Below are 18,005 nucleotides of genomic sequence, written 5' to 3'. Positions count from 1 at the left end.
GAATTCAGTGGATGCATTGACAAATGGATAGCTTCCTGGAGAAGCCACCGCCCCACTGAACTCCAAAAGTTTCCTTGCTGTGTACAAAAATCTGTTCAAGCCATCAAATGAAGACAAGTTCAGTGTTTTATATGTTTCACTGTATGATCTCTGATTCTTCATTGCTCGGAGAGAGTTGCCTAAGACGGTTGGCACGAGAGCTTAATGACTATGGGTTCCCTCAATGTCAATCGTTATCTCAAGTTGCAATAATAATTCGTAACACAAGTTACGATATCATTTGTAACAGAAAGGACGATCTCATGCCATGTCGTTGTTCAAGTTATCAGTTTAAAACCTACTATAAATGTTTTATTAACTGAGCTTTATTTAGGTATTTAAAATAATTAAAAAGGAAATTAATATTTTTATTTAAAACGGTGAGCAGTGAGTATTGGTGCTGGATTTGATTAATGAGATCAATTTTCAATGATGGCCAGTTTGTTGTTTCCTATTCCTGGTATTATTGAATAAATTAAGATTAGATAGCTAGACGGGTCAATGTCTACGAGTGGTTTTAATATTATTTAGGCCTTTTATTATTGAATAAATTAAGATTAGATAGCTGGTGTCAATGTCTATAAGTGGTTTTAATATTATTTAGGCCTGCATAGATTAAATTTCTGGTACGCAGAGATCATTGAAAGTTTATTTTTGATATTCAGAATCTTATTCTTTACTTTTTCAAATTTTGTTACTGATATTATTAGATTTCACTTTGGCATTTAGACCTATTATGTGATATTAAAATATTTGATACATTTTATTTGGCATTATTTTAAAATTATTATAGAGAGTAGGTATTTATAAAATCTTTAAAAATGAGAGGTTAATGTTTCAGAATATTTTTCCTTATTCAATTTTATCTTTTTCTTTTTTTTTCTTTACATATTTTTGAAGTGTAAAATATATATTACTGAATCTCTCATGTTAAATTTTAGAGAGTCAAAGAATTCCAATCCTAAATTTCTAGGAAAAACTTCACCTATCATCCACTCAAAAAAATATTTAACAGTTATTTTCAAAAGCAATAAAATCAACGCTACTTTTATTTTTAACTTCAGTAAAACAAACCCCAAAACGACTTTAAATAGTATACAATTTAATACTTACAAACTATAATGACAATAAAGTTTAACAAATTTGTAAAACACATACTAACTTTTACACCAACTGTAACTTCGAATTTGTGTCAAGGAGCTACAGTTTTCAATGGGCTGTCGCAACCGACACTGTTTGTCTTTTACATGGGTGCGGTATGGAAATACTGTTTACAATGTTGAATTCCATTTGCAGGATATTAATCTGATAGATATACACAAGCAAACCCTGTGGGCATTCCAGCAATAGTATGCTCCGTAAGAATATACAAGTTATGCTGCAGACTGCTCCTCTCAAGATTTTTATAAATCTCCAACTGGACTGTGGGGTTCAGTGATGGTATCCAGACTAGGCTTCCACCGCGACAAGGCCGATTGCGTAGTCACATGTTGGATTAAGGGACGCACCATTACATTTTCCATCACCACATTGATATTATTGCCTGAAAGAAGTGAAGCCAACTCTTCTTTTCTAACTCGAAGCTTTACCCGCACCCTTGATCCGTCTGTGGAGTAGGAAGAAGAAACGATCCTGACGCCGTCTTTAATGTTATTAATCGTATCATCAATCCCTTGTTTTATTGAATCTCTGCCACTGTCTACACAAGACTTTGGCCTCAAACTGGAACTATCGCTCCGAATGCTATCATAAGAAGAAGCTCTTGCAAAGTGCCCTCTATTCATATCGTTGTTGTAATCGACGAGTTCATCCTCTGGGACCGCAAGAGGAATGAGATAATAGATATGACCGCCTACAAGCCTTGTCCTTCCTGGAAGTGGTCGACTGAAACTGCCCATCCCAAGTGAGCGACCAACGGGCGCCTCGGATATCCCATGGTTTGGATGATCGATGAGTATTTCCTTCACACAGAGAGGACCCCGCGGCTTCATCACCGATCCGTCAGTTTTCATGATCTTTATCCGACGACGACCATCCACTCTTCTTCGCAGCAGCACGTTACCCATCCTGCTCTTTTGTATATCCTGTGTATCCTATTCTTGGTATGCTTGAATTTATTTTTACAGCGAGATCAAGAGCTGTATTCTATATTCGTTCTATCTTATTCCTCGTATGCTTTGTATATACATTTAGACGCAGATGAAGAGCTGTATGTATATATAGAGAGAATAGAAGGGTTGATTAGGATGTCAATTTGATTTGGTTGCCAAGGCTGCTATACGGAATACAGTGAATAAGGATGACACGTGAGTTTATGACTAATTCCTGGTCTAATAATTTAAAATAAAGCTCCTATGCGGCCTGATTGATCAATTTGGACGTTCATGTTGGACTTAATATATCCACGTGACCAACTCCACGTGTAGACGATTGTTGACTGGATCTCTATCTTACAGATCAGTCTCAAGACTCGGCTACCAAAGACTCGAAAAGAATATTTTATGGTAAGATGGAATTTTGGTAGTGAAACTTTATTTTATAGTGTGTAAAGGTTAATAGGTCTAATAGTAGAGATTAAGAGCTATCTTATTAGTCCCAGCTCCTTGGGCGCCGCAGGTACTATAGGAATCGAACTTTAGTCATGCATTAGTTGTGAATTGAAATTACTGTCTTTTCAGAATTTTCAACCAAAATTTCATAGAATTATGGAATTGTGTAATTTACTTGAATTATGTAATTTATTTTATTTTATAATATAATTAAGATTTTATTATAAAATATTTTATATTTTGAAATTTTATAAGATCATGAGTTATATATATATATATATTTATGAAAAAATAGATTTTTTTTTTTTAATAAAAAAAATATATAATATAATATATTTCAAGATAATCTATATGATTAAGTATAAATGTATATGGTCATGTTAATGAGACTTGCACTTTAGGAGGGAGGTTATCCTTAAACCCTCTCGAGGGATAGACTCAATTGATATATATTTACAAGCAAGAGATAGATAGTACAACATATTTTAAGATAATCCATATAGTTCAGGATAAATATACATAGTCATGTCAATGAGAGTTGATCTTGGGTGGGAGCTTATTAAACCCACTCAACCCACTGAAATACACTCTCTCTCTCTCTATATATATATAATTTTCAAATAATAATAATTCTATTAATTGTAGAAATCATATTCCAAAGTAGATATGTTGGAATAAAAGTCTGAAAACTCTATTTCAAACTAGACTTGTGGAGCATAATATAATAGTAGTTTTTATTTTTATCGGATGATTTCATGTTAAAAAAGAATTAAATTTTTAAGTGTAATGCTTTTTAAGGTTCAATTTTTTTTTTGGTGTTTAGCTTATTGGAATAAAGGTTTAGGTGTAACAGGAAATGTTTAGAAAAATAATATTTAGTTATATTTATGTGATATATTCTTAAAATTAAATTATTCAGTTTGTTACAATTTCCAGATTATTTTAGGGATATTTTAAAGGTTATTATTTTAGAGACATTGTAAATGTTAAAATAAAATGATTACATGCATGAATGCTTACATTTATTTGGTTGATTGAAAATTTAGATTGTGAAACTTAGAATGCCACAAGTTAGTAGATCTCCCACAATAAGTTGGTAATATCTAGTACTAAGTTGGTAGTCTCTTTGCACATTAAAGCCTTGGGAAGATGGATTGTTGGAGGGATTGTATAGTGGAGGTGGTGTCTAAGCCTAGAAGTTTGCAGATGTGGGCTTTATGACCTTTGTCAACAAAGACGAAGTGACCCAGACGGGAGCTCTTTAAACAGTCCAAGTTGTATGGGATAGTCCCTCTCGATGGGTTTTAAGGTTCTGCTCGCCTTTCATCTCTTTGTCTTTTGAAGGAAAATAATCTAAAACTATTGTTTGTGTTAATTTACCTATTCTGATAATTAATTGATCAATAAAATATGTTACAAATTAGTATAGGATATGATACAAAATATACAAAAATATATTACAAAAATAATAAGCATCGAAAAACACTTTAACTAGCGATAACATGCAACAATGAAGGAATATTATGCTAAGTGGTCAAATTCAAACATATTACTAATTCTAAACTTTTAATGCAATTATAAATCTATGAAATGCCCACAATTCTTCTGGATGATATAAAGATAAAAGATGAAAACTACAAACATGTAAGCCTTCAAATTTTCCAAAAAGATCAAACTAGACTTGTTTTTAGAAATTACAAATAAAAAATTATCATCAAATGCAAGACTAAAGGCTTACCTAACTAATACTAACTAGTCTATAGTTTTCGGTTGAAATAAAGTGGAAAGATGAATATAACGGTTTCGATAGATTAAATGATGTTTCAATTATCCATTTATGAATCAAACAGTAAATAAATAAAATATAAATACACATTAGAAACTACTATAAATAATTACAATTGAACTAACAAAAACAAAAAAAATGTCAATATTTTTATTGTTCATTCATGGGTCCAAGCCATTTCATAATAACATGCTATTGTCCGAACATTCAAGAATCAAACCAAGAAACATTAAGAAGACCATAAATAAAAGTGATTATGGAAAAAATGAATAATATATGTATAAATCTATTGAATCAAACCAAACCAACCACACTTATATAAAGATTTCAGTTAACAAAAGACAATTCCATCGTGATATAATGTTGGAAATGTGGGTTACAACGATCAAGCTTCAAAATTATGGGTGTATTTCCACCATAAATAACATAATTCAAACACTCATATTGTCAGGCATTTTGAAAAAAAATTTGATTGTAACACCTTATAAATAATGTAGTCTAACCAAGTGTAAACAGTCCCTATGGAAAATTTCACAAATTTTTGATGGAATTTGACCAAAATTTTTAAAAATGCTCATTATTACAGTAAATCTTCGAAAATTTATGTGGCCCAAAATTTGTTAAAAATACTAAATATATTTTCATTATAAAAATAATATTTAAACACTCTCATTGTAAATTTTTGTTTTAAATAACCAAATTCCAACAATTTTTAACAATCCACCCAAAGTTAATGCTCCTTAGTGAACGCCTTCAACGATTATCACTAATCGATAAATAAAGCTACTCCCGGACCATTGATGATCTGGTTGGACTTTCTCGATTTATCCACGTGTGGAAAATTGACTCTGGCTTTAATTTTACACGTGAAGATAATGGAGTGGTCTAACGAGGTGGAGGAATTGCCTCAATGATTAAAAGTAAACGGAATTTTGATAAAAAAATTCAAAAAATCTGGTAGAGGTGGTGTTTGTGTTTTTGATGGTGGAAATGGATTCAGCACCATCCAAAACGTCTAGGACACCTAAAATTTTGAACAACTATAACTTGGATTTACAAAAATCCTTGCCAGATTTTTTCTAAATATAACCAGAATTTCCATAACTTTCTAGACAACTCCTCCACCTGGTCACCTCGTTACACTGTGCGAAAAATAATAATAAGATTTTTATTTATTTATTTAATAACTTATTTTAAAATTTCTCTCCATTTATCACGTGTGGTAAATGGGATTGTTGACTGGGTCTTACACGTGAAGATATTTTTTTTGTGGGAGTAAGGTTTCTCCCCCTTTAATGAAGAACTTCACTACCATTATTTATATTTTGTCCATGGCTTCCTCTCATCAATCATGAAGCAACTAAACTTGCAAAAAACCTAAAGTTATATTTTAAAATATTTAAGGAATTAAAATAAAAAAATAAATATATTTTAAAATAATATTTCGTTAAATTATTTTATTTTTAATTAAATTGTGTTTTTATTGAAATTAATATTAATATTAAAAAAATAAAATATATAATAGGTTAGAAATTGTAATTACTCTAGCTAATTCTAGTTAGCTAAATATAGAGAGTCAGTTAATTGAGTGATTGAGTCAAGTGAAGCGATAAATGATTTTTAATGTGTGGTCGCATGTGGATGCATGCCAAGATAGTTTATGTGAGTAGCTAGTTGGAAAAAGATACGGGGTTCATTGCAAGCATCATGTTTTGTGTGATCAATAGAAAAGAAGGAGCTTGTATTTTATGTGTGAATTTCTATTTATTTCCTCTACTCTTTCAACCCGACAAATTGGTATGAGGGCTAAAATATCTTAAAAAAATCTCCAATGGCAACTTGCCTAATAACACCGTGTGAGCGCTAAGTCACCATTGAAAATCGAAAGCTAAAGTTGTTTCCACCGTCCCGTGCGTGGAGGAGCATAGGCCAGTAAAGCCGCTGGTGATATTGAGAAGGGGTCGTAGCCAACGTTGTGAGTCAACACTGGAGTCACGGAGTCACAATATTTAAGTTGATTTGTAGCACCGCCTCTAAGCCAATGGGTTTTTTAAACAGAGTGAGAGGCCTAAGCAGATGAGCCAGGTATCCACACAGACGCAAGTTAAAATATGAGATATTAAAGTTCGAGATATATTAAAGGGTAAAAACCTTGGAGTTTGTTGAGCATTTATAAACCCATTTTTCTGAACAAGTTGCCGTGAAATTTGGCAGCCGCAGCTGCCGTGAACAACATGAGCGTGAAAAGGTAAGAGTTAAAGCTCCGCTTCAAAAGATTATTCGAAAGTGTTATAATTTATGATGAATGTATATTAAAAAGGGTTTGAAAAATTTTATGAAGAAGGGAAAAACTGTTGGTGTACATGCACTTAGACTAGCTGTGTTGGTGTACATGCATCTAGATTAGCTCCAGTTAACTTATTGCTTGCATGTGGCACATACACATATTAGCATAAGATAAAGCACACTTAGCTTTAGTTAGCTTTAGTTATTGCATGTACAACTAAGCTTAACTTAGTTGCTTTTGTGTATTTATTCTAAAACTAATATTGTAGAATCACTTTTATTCTTTTCTCAATTCTTGCTCGCTTCCTTCCTTCTCTTGCAAGCTTGTTATTGTTTTGCAGATCTAGATCTATTTGTGTATCTCAAAAATATTACATGGTATCGGAGCACGGGGATTTGTAATCAGTGCACAAGCAATTTTATTTGCAGGTTCAGAAGATTGAAGCAACAACAAAGAATGGAGTCTAAATTGGAGTTTCCACAATCGGCAATTCTCACTCCATATAATTATTTCGAATGGAAGCCAAAGATTCAACTTCATCTCAGAAGTAGAGGCTTATTTCTAATAACCATGGGAACGGAAGTTGAACCAACATCGACAGTGGAGAAAACAAGATATTTCAATCGCATGGACGAGGCCTTCGACATCCTATGTTTATCTATTTCTCCGGAACTGCTATTTCATGTTGAATCATGTTCAACTCCAAATGAAGTATGGAAAATTTTGGAAGAATTGTTTGGAAAACAGGATGAAATGCAAGGTCACATTCTCGAAAATGAGTTAAACTCATTAGATCCGAGAAACTTTGAGATCATTCAAGATTTTTTCACAAGGTATAAAGCCTTGTTGGTGCAGCTGAAAGGATGCGGGATCGACAAATCCAAGCAAGAAAAGCAGTTGATTCTTTCCATTTTATCAAAACTTGGTCCAGAGTATGCAGTATTCGTCTCTACATTCCACACAGTCAGATCTGCAACTGGTGCAGATTGGAAGATGCCCTCACTGGATTCTTTTATTCAGTCTTTGATGCATGAGCAAGATAAGCTCATCAAAATGGGCACACTTAAAAATTCCAAAGCGCATGCACTTACTGTGCATGCAAAAGGAAAGGCAAATCCCAAACCCCCTGATGGATCATCTGGCTCAAAGGAAAGGAAAGGAACGAAAGGGCAATCAATGTGCAATTATTGCCACCGTGGTTTTCATCCTGAATCTGCATGCATGAAGAAGACTATAGATCTTATGGCACAGACACTCCAGGAACACAATCTTGGAGACCACATTCTTGAGAATGCTAAGAAGAAGTCTGGAGAAAAAGCACCAGATCCAAGAGGTAACGGGCATGCTTTGATTGCTCTTCATTCTGCACCACAAGAATGGATCATCGATTCAGGAGCTTCACATCATATGGCTTCTTCAAAGAAATCCTTTTCTTCTCTACATGCATGCTCAGGTCCTCCCATTCTCATGGGGGATAATTCTGCAGTCGCAGCAACTGGACAAGGAAGAGTGCAATTCGAAGATGGAAGTTTTGAAAATGTCTTGCATATTCCAAGGCTTTCTGTGAATCTTCTCTCAGTGTATCAGATGACACACACAGGCAGTGGAAGGAAAGTGGAATTTACCCCAGATTCCGTGAGCATTTATGACATGCAAACCAATTTGAAGATTGCATCTGGCAAGGTAAATGATCAATCTCATCTGTATACATTTTCTGATTTTGTTCCTCAATCAGATTCCTGTGATGGAAATCGAGGTCAACAAGCAGTGAATGGTTCTCTAGTTGTACCCTTTCCCCCAAATCCAATGAGGGTGAATGCCAAGGCTGCTCCACCTCTCAAGCCTTCCCATGATTGAAAAATATTTGGCCAAGAACTCAACAAATCTACCGAAGCTGCCGGTACTCTACCATGGCTCCCTGCAGCTACAGGAGATTCTTTTGTACCTTGGGACGCAGAAAGGGCTTTATCAGAGTCGCAACTGTCTATTCACATGGTCACGCCGCATCTTAATTTCCTCGGGCAACAGTTGCAGCCACAAGTGGTGGCCTCTGGCCAAATTAAGCAAAAGAGCGACTTCTATGAAGGATCTGCCGATTCCATTAATCATGCGGAAAAGCCACCCGCCATGCATATCGATACAATTTCTCTGCAAGACATTCAACAGACAGGCCCGCATGAAGATCTGATATGTAGACCCAACAGAGCATACGCTACTTTGGTGCAACTGCAACAGGCCGCAGCAAACAAGTCAGATGAGAGAGCCAAAGGCGACAATATTCGAGCCTGGTATTTGAGAGTGAAGAGCTCTGGCTTACATAGTAGATCCAGTTCAAACACATCCGCATCAGGCCATCAAGAAGTGGTGCACGAAGATAAGGCTCCTTCCGCCCCTTCATTCCGTCGACTGTTTCTTTTGAATGCTTCGGAGTGGAAGGAAGGCATATTAGGCTGTTTGGGAGCCCTGGGTTTTGGGGCAGTTCATCCTGTTTATGCCTTTTTCTTTGGGGCCATGATATCCGTATTTTTCCTCAAGGACCATGAGGAGATCAAATCCAAAATCAAAGATTACTCTTTCATTTTCGTGGTCTTGGGAGTAATGTCGATCGCAGTAAATGCATTGCAGCATTACTATTTCGGAGCAATGGGAGAATATCTCACGAAAAGGATTCGAGAGCGGATGCTATCCAAGATTCTTACATTCGAGGTTGGTTGGTTCGACAAGGACGAGAATTCCAATGGAACTGTGTGCTCCATACTCGCAACAGAGGCTAATGTGGTGAGATCTCTGGTCGAAGATCGTATGTCATTACTTGTACAAACTGTGTCGGCTGTGGCAGTCGCGTTCACGTTGGGTTTGATTATAGCATGGCTTCTTGCAATTGTAATAATTGCAGCGCAACCTCTGGTAATATTATGTTATTACACCAAAAAGGTTATGCTCAAGACCATGTCCCTGAAAGCTCAAAAAGCTCAAGATCAGGGTAGTCAACTCGCGGTAGAGGCTGTCACTAATCATGGTACTATTAGTGCTTTCTCTTCACAGGACAAGATTCTCCGTCTCTTCGAAAAGACTCAAGAAGGCCCTCAGAGAGACAATCTCAAAGAATCTTTATTTGCAGGAATAGTTCTGGGAATTTCTCAATGTTTGACAACATGCCGTACGGCTCTGGATTTTTGGTATGGAGGGCACCTTGTTTTCAAAGGAGAAATCACCTTCAAAGCTCTTTTTCAAACTTTCTTCATGCTGATGAGCACCGAGAAAGTGATAGCAGACGCAGGGAGTATGAGCAGCGACATCGCTAAAGGATCTGATACAGTCAAATCCGTGTTCTACATCCTGGACAGAGAGAGCCCCATAAACCCAAACGATGAAAAGTGCGAGATCGTCTCAGGGTGAAGGACACAACTGTCTAGCAGTTGTCTTTTCTCTACTTTTGCATTATATTTTGAGGGGGGGTTTTCTTCCCACTGGGTTTTCCCTCTTTCCTCCTTTTTATGCATTGTATATGGGTACCTAAAATGGCCGTGTTGCCGGGACTCATTCATTTTGCATCACACTCACCTAAGTTATGCTTAAGGAGGGGTGTTGGTGTACATGCACTTAGACTAGCTGTGTTGGTGTACATGCACCTAGATTAGCTCCAGTTAACTTATTGCTTTCATGTGGCACATGCACACATTAGCATAAGATAAAGCACACTTAGCTTTAGTTAGCTTTAGTTATTGCATGTACAACTAAGCTTAACTTAGTTGCTTTTGTGTATTTATTCTAAAACTAATATTGTAGAATCACTTTCATTCTTTTCTCAATTCTTGCTCGCTTCCTTCCTTCTCTTGCAAGCTTGTTATTGTTTTGCAGATCTAGATCTATCTGTGTATCTCAAAAATCTTACAAAAACATGTGTGAGAAAGGGCTTATGACATTATTAGAAGGCCTTTTTTGAATTTCTTTTTGAAAAGGATTATTTCGAAAAAGATTTATTAAGAGTAGAAAGTTCGGTGATAAAATATTTTTATTAAAAGGTGTATGGCATATGGCGTATGGTGCAGGGTATAAATGTTTATAAAAAAGATAATTGGGATTTAAAAAAAAAAAAAAAAAAAAATTAGGAGAGATTTTTTTAAAAGAATAAAAAAAGGAAAAAAGCTTTTTATTGGCAAGAGAATTTAGGGCTATGCAAAAGTCTGTTCATCTGTAATTTTTTTTGTTCTTTTGTCAAGCATGATAGTGTTTTGGATGAATATTGTGCTTTATGGGGCACATATTGAAAATCATAACTTTTTTTCCAGGGGCAATATGGAAGACAGCCTCATGCAATGAGAAAAGTAGCTATAAGAAAAGGAATGACAACAGTGATGGTTTGCAAAGCGCAACTAAAGAAGACTAAGAAAATGAATCGAAAATAAGAGGTAGAGATTGTTGCCATAGTTAGAGAGGTTCAGGCTGCAGTCGAGGAACTGAGAAGTCTAGCAGAAGACAAAGAAGAAATGGGTGATTGGTGTAGCTTTGATATGCTACCGCCTCCTATGTTTACAGGTAAATATTTGATCATTGGGTTATCAAGATGTTAACTTTTCTTAGAGCTAAAGAGTTAATTGAGTATGGGTCTAATAACCCATATGACGCAGTATGTGATGTTTTAGCATTGAATTTTATAAAACAAGCATTGGATGAGAAGTGTTTGTGCAAGGTAGCAAAAGCTACAACTTCCAAGGAAGCATGGAAGATCCTAAAATAAGAGTTTGGTGCAAGGGGGAGTGACATGCAACATCAGGTTATGTCACAAGCAAAGAAGTCAGTCGCAGATCTGAGAGTATATGAGAAAGACTCTGAGAGAAAAACAGAGCTTGGAGAACCCCACTCAAAAGTGGATGATGGTTGTCAAGACCATAAAATTGAAACCCATTATGCAAGCATGCATATGGATGAAGAAGATGCAACAAATATTGCAGAGAGAGAAGTTGAAGCCTCTGTGTGTGAAGTAGAGCAAGAACATATAAATGCTCAAGGAATCCACTGTAATATGGATGATACAGATGATGGTGAATCCCACTGTGATGAGACACATGTGGATGATGACTGCAAAGTTAGATGTGAATTGGTGAATCCAAACACAGCTAATGGATTTGGTGAAGTTGAATTTGTTAAAGAAATTGACAATGAGAACATGCATGCTTGGATAACCCACCATAGTTTGGCTGAACATTATGTTGATGATATTTGTGGTTTCTTTTTTGAAATAGGGATTGATTGGGCCAATATGGTAAGCAAAATGTTTGATGAAACATTGAATATTGACGTTGCCACTGTAGTAGCACGATATGAAGTAGTTGGAATTTCTCATGGAGAAGTATGTCATCTAGTAGCAGTTGATGATCAAGAACATGATAATGTTATTATAATGTGATTGAAGAGGTTTTTATGAGAATATCCACTAACAACATAACAATGGAAGACAATCTCCATATAGTTTAGAAGAAGGGAGATGTAGAGCAGGAAGATCTCACTGAAGAGAGTCATATTAAATATGTTTTTAACATTGTTTTTTAATATGCAGGTGTTCAAAATAGCATGGGAGCAGAAGTTGAAAGCAAGGTTGTTAATAAATTTGATGAAGATTTGAAGCTCATTGAAGAATGGATTCAGAAACCAATAGAACAAATTGATGTGAGTCTTAAAGAAGTAATTGGAATAAAGGAATTGAATGAAATGGTGAATAATGATCTTGAGTGTGCAGATTACAGGAAAAAAATAATAGTACCTGATGATGAAAGTGAAAAGAATGATATGGATGTTTCTGAAGACAAAGATTAATGCATTGAAACCATTTTTCAGCAATGGAGTCAAGAAAATATAAGATTCTTCTATCAAGAAATATGGAAAAAAGAAAGTCAGGAATATGAAGCGTAAGAAGCAAAGCTAAGAAGACAGTTTGAAGATGCAATGTTATGGCATCAATCCATAGTTGAACGAATATTTGAAGAGGAAGGTGTAGAAGACATGATCCAATTGTTTTTCAGAACAAGTTCAAAACAAGTCAAAGAAAAATTGCAGCAGCAACAAGTGAATAAAGCCTGCAGAAATAAAATTTAGAGAATGAAGCAATTTCGAGGATATAGAATCTGGAAGCAGAGAAAAATAAAATGCAAAACTCTTGAGTCATTGTAAGCCTAGCTAAGACATAGACCAGCAGTCATATTTATGTGATAGTGCAGTCATGTTGAGGGGAGTGTTAGAAATTGTAATTACTCCCACATGTGGAGTTAGCTAAACGTAGAGAGTCAGTTAACTGAGTGATTGAGTATTTGAGTGTTGAGTCAAGTCATGCTAAGTGATAGATGACATTTAGTGTGTGGTTGCATGTGAGTGCACTTTAAGATATTTTAGGCAAGTAGCTAGTTGGAAAATGATAAATACCCTTCACCGGGTTCATTGTAAGCACCATGTTTTATGTGATCAATAAAAGAGCAGCAACTCGTGTTTTATGTGTGAATTTCTATTTTGTTTCCTCTGCCCTTCCAACATGATGATGAACTAATTAAAAATATGCATTTAATCAATTTTAATTAAATCATTATTATTTTATTTTATAACGAATAAAACACCTTAAAATTATAAAAATCACAGACGAGTGAAAATGTGTGACCGTGAGACTAATAATATTATTTTCTTTATTGTTGTTATTAGCATAATTTTATTTGAATCAAACGCTGCTACACGTAAGAGTGATAGCAGATTTTTTTATTAAATTAAATCTATTTTCAAACAAGATGAAAAAATAGCAAAGAAAACCAAATTCATTTGATTCACTTTTTGTATGAAATCATTTGTAAGAGTGATAGAATATTGTTTATTAAATTAAATCTATTTTCAAACAAGATGAAAAAATAGCAAAGAAAACCAAATTCATTTGATTCACTTTTTGTATGAAATCATTAAAAAAAAATGTCAAAATCTTTCGGATGTGAATTGTGTAAAAAGATTTTTGACAATATGAATAACTATGCAAATCTCCACTCATAAATAAATAATGTTTTTAAATCAATCTCAACTAAAAAATAAATTGTTATTTTTATTGGATATATATAGTAAATTTTCATTGTAGTTAATTGTTTTTATTGTATTGAATTTGAATAAAAATCATTTAAAAATACAATTGAAAATATAATTTAAATTTAAATTTTGGATTTTTCCACATACATTTTTAATTAATTTTATTTAAAATTTGGTTAAAAAATGATTAAAATTATAAATTTGTTGTTGAGTGTTTATTTGTTATGTTTTTAGTTAACCCCATGTGAAGGAGAAGCTTGGTGTGCATCACTTATCAAAATATACAAAGATTATATGCAACATGGTACTTAAAAAGTCAATTTAAATTTATTTTTAAACTGAAATAAATATTGTGTGGTAACATTTTTTTAATATTTCTAAATAACTCATACCTTTAACAAAATATGTCATTTTTATTACCAAATTTGTGAAGTTTCTAAATTGAAAAATACTTTTATACCTATTTAATTCAAAATTATTTATTCATAACTATAATAAACTTTTATATCAAAATCATGCTAAAATAATAAATATTTAAAAAAATTATGCTCGGCTTAGTTTGCCTAACTAAGGTAAGCTACAAGCAGATATAAAAATATAAATCCATGGCTAATTCACATATAGGATTGTACATATTAAAATTGTAAGAAGATATAAAAATATAAATCCATCACTAATTCACATATAGGATTGTATATATTAAAACTATAAGCATATATAAAAATATAAATCCATCCCAAATTCACATATAAAATTGTATATTTCTAGCTCTGCACCTTAACCCTTAACATACAGATAAAACCCTAATATTAATTCATAATTAAATCAATTATGATATAATTCATGGTATAATTGGCCATTTCGTTATGATAAGTTTTATTATTTTAGATGAGAAAAAATTCATTTCTAAAAGTGAAAAAGGTAATTTTTTTTGTTTTGTTTTTTCTTAAAATTAAATAATATATAAATTAACGATATTGTTATTTTTCATATATTTCAAATATTAAAAATTAAAAATTTCGAAATACTAAAAGTATTATGCTTTGTGAGCTATTCATTTAGAGTTCCCTTGACTCTTTATTTAAATATTTGGCCATCTTTCATAATACAACATATGAAATATCGTTTTGGTTATTATTATTACATACAATATGGTATTAATGCATGACCCATATCCCCTGAGCATTAGTCAAAATTACCAATTTCTCATGATATTGAATTGTACGCTTAGCACTCATTGCATTGGGTAATGCTGATAGGGGAAAAATAAGTGGGATTTATTAGTCGTGGTAGATGCATTCTTTGCAAACTAGATGGGGAGGACTACTGAGACCTTTTTGTGAAATGTCATTTTTTCAGTGCTATTTGGGAGGAGGTTTCCAATCTCCTTAGAGTAAATGTCACTTGTGAAATATTTTCTATTACAAATTGTCTAATATCATGGGCCCAACATGCTAGGCATTACAGGGATGTCCCATTTTATACAATTTGGGGGATTTGGTGAGCTAGGAACAACCTCATTTTCAAGGGTAAAGTCCCACATATCAATATGGTGGTCCTCAATATTGTCGCATAATTCAATGAAATTGGTGCATGGCATCCTAAGTCTCCCTCTCAATGAGTCACTTTGGTTGATCTGGATGGTATATTCCCCATATGTTACTTTGACGGTCATCTTTAGGGGGAAGATGTGGGTGTGGTGTATATATTTGTATCGATCCCTCTTCTCTATATCAATTTTTTTGGTTTGGTGGCTTTGGAGAGAATTGCAAGGCATATATGATTTATTTATGGGGTGCTCTTCAATGTGTCTCTTGGATAAGCATTGAGAAGGCTGAGAAAATTGGCGACTCCCTCTCTATAATTTAGTGGATACATGGTAGGAGTGATTTGGATGTCCCTCCTCCATGTAATTGGATGCAACGAATCCGAGACTTGAAGTCTTCCTTACCTTATGTGTCATTTCAGCATGTATACCGGGAACAAAACCTAGAGGCAGACACTCTTTCCAAGTGCGGTGTGGCTCTCTCCAATGATCATATGGTTTATGAATATAGAGTCAATGGTATCATTTGTGGTCAAGGCTATTTTGAGATCTGAAGGAGAGACATTCCGATCTCTTTCTGGCATTTTCAGAACTTCAGTTTTTCCAGAATTTTTGTACTCTGTCTATCTCCCTTTGTTTTGTTATGTTTTCTCTCTTAGTCTGAGTAATATTTTTGACAATATTATTGTGATGTTTTAATGGCATATCAGTGGTCAGTTTTTCTTTATATTCCAGAGTTTACAATCCAGCTTGGGCAAGGCCCACAATAGACATATGCTAATGTAAAACAATCTGCTTAAAACAAAATTTTTGGTAACTAGAATGTAAAGTCTATATGCCTTTGACTGATCACTATAGCCTATGAAAATACATCTTTCACTTCTATCATCAAGCTTCTTTCTTAGTTGCTTAGCAATATGTGCAAAAGCTATTGATCCAAAATATTTAAAGTGAGATACATTTACCTTTCTACCATCCCATGCTTTCTGAGGTACTATATCTTGGAGATTGGTTGTTGGAGATCTATTGAGAACATACACTACTGTTAAAACAACTTCATCCCAATAGTCATTTGACAATTTCTTCTCACGAAGCACACATCGGGACATGTTCATGATTGACTAACTTTTCCTTCTGCTACTCCATTCTACTGAGGATAAATTCCATAAGAATCTTTTTAAGTATGGGGGATTTACACAGTGCATTATATTAGATATCATTTTTGGGATTCAACTGCGTTAAGTAAGTCATTCAAACGTATGACCATTTCCATGAGAGGTAGTCGTAACTGACTAATTTCTCATGATTTTTGAATAGTTCACTTAGCACTCATTGCATCGGGTGATGCTCACAGGGGTGAAGAAGTGGGATTGAAACTAGTGAAATGTGGAGAACGAATCACATAGCATCAATCATCACTTCCGGGGCTTGCACCCGGTAACCAGGACTTCCCAGGAGGTCACCCATCCCAGAACTCCTCTGGCTCAAGCGCGCTTAACTGTGGAGTTTTCCCCACAATCAAGCCCACTTAGCTTGCTACCCCATTTGCAAAACCTTAGCAAGTATTGTGCCTCATGAACCATTCAAGTAGAGATCCCTTGACTCTTTTTGAATTTAAGTATGGGGGATTTACGCAGTGCATTATATTAGATATCATTTTTGGGATTCAACTGCGTTAAGTAAGTCATTCAAATGTATGACCATTTCCATGAGAGGTAGTCGTAACTGACTAATTTCTCATGATTTTTGAATAGTTCACTTAGCACTCATTGCATCGGGTGATGCTCACAGGGGTGAAGAAGTGGGATTGAAACTAGTGAAATGTGGAGAACGAATCACATAGCATCAATCATCACTTCCGGGGCTTGCACCCGGTAACCAGGACTTCCCAAGAGGTCACCCATCCCAGAACTCCTCTGGCTCAAGCGCGCTTAACTGTGGAGTTTTCCCCACAATCAAGCCCACTTAGCTTGCTACCCCATTTGCAAAACCTTAGCAAGTATTGTGCCTCATGAACCATTCAAGTAGAGATCCCTTGACTCTTTTTGAATTTAAGTATGGGGGATTTACGCAGTGCATTATATTAGATATCATTTTTGGGATTCAACTGCGTTAAGTAAGTCATTCAAACGTATGACCATTTCCATGAGAGGTAGTCGTAACTGACTAATTTCTCATGATTTTTGAATAGTTCACTTAGCACTCATTGCATCGGGTGATGCTCACAGGGGTGAAGAAGTGGGATTGAAACTAGTGAAATGTGGAGAACGAATCACATAGCATCAATCATCACTTCCGGGGCTTGCACCCGGTAACCAGGACTTCCCAGGAGGTCACCCATCCCAGAACTCCTCTGGCTCAAGCGCGCTTAACTGTGGAGTTTTCCCCACAATCAAGAATCTTTTGTTTTAGTTGGGAATTCTTACAGAGGTATAAGCGATCTTTGTACCATAACGAATCATTTTTCCAGCTAAATGTATCAGAAATACTAGAATCTTGTTGTAGCTTTCGAATAAGTGCCCACACTTCTTCGTCATTCTTCCATTCCTCCCTTGCTTCGTTTATCCAATCTGGTTGGATAATAGAAATGGCACACAACAATGCTTCCACATCCTCATCATTTATTGAGAGTGCATCTGCCACCACATTTTGCTTCCCTTTTTTGTAGATCATTTCAAAGTCATAACCCAACATCTTTGTGACCCACTTTTGTTGCTCTTCAGAGGATAATCTTTGTTCTAA

The 18,005-nt window shown here is 34.8% G+C and overlaps 1 protein-coding gene and 1 pseudogene across 1 annotated transcript; one reads left to right on the top strand and one right to left on the bottom strand.

The window, feature by feature from the left end:
- Nucleotides 1-1,442: 1,442 nt before the first annotated feature.
- Nucleotides 1,443-2,105, bottom strand: LOC149163336 (uncharacterized). Its single transcript, XM_089429089.1, has one exon. It carries the CDS (start codon nt 2,103-2,105, stop codon nt 1,443-1,445), a length of 663 nt encoding a protein of 220 aa, XP_089285215.1.
- Nucleotides 2,106-8,653: 6,548 nt separating this feature from the next.
- On the top strand, nt 8,654-10,060 carry LOC149163335 (ABC transporter B family member 15 pseudogene; annotated as a pseudogene).
- Nucleotides 10,061-18,005: the final 7,945 nt, after the last annotated feature.

This window comes from Pinus tabuliformis, chromosome 5_1 (genome assembly GCF_031772625.1).
Source record: "Pinus tabuliformis cultivar Carrire ecotype Pingquan chromosome 5_1, CPIR1, whole genome shotgun sequence".
Classification (NCBI taxonomy): domain Eukaryota; kingdom Viridiplantae; phylum Streptophyta; class Pinopsida; order Pinales; family Pinaceae; genus Pinus; species Pinus tabuliformis.
The sequence above is the reverse complement of the archived record's forward strand: the minus strand, read 5'-3'. Positions and strand labels throughout refer to the sequence as shown.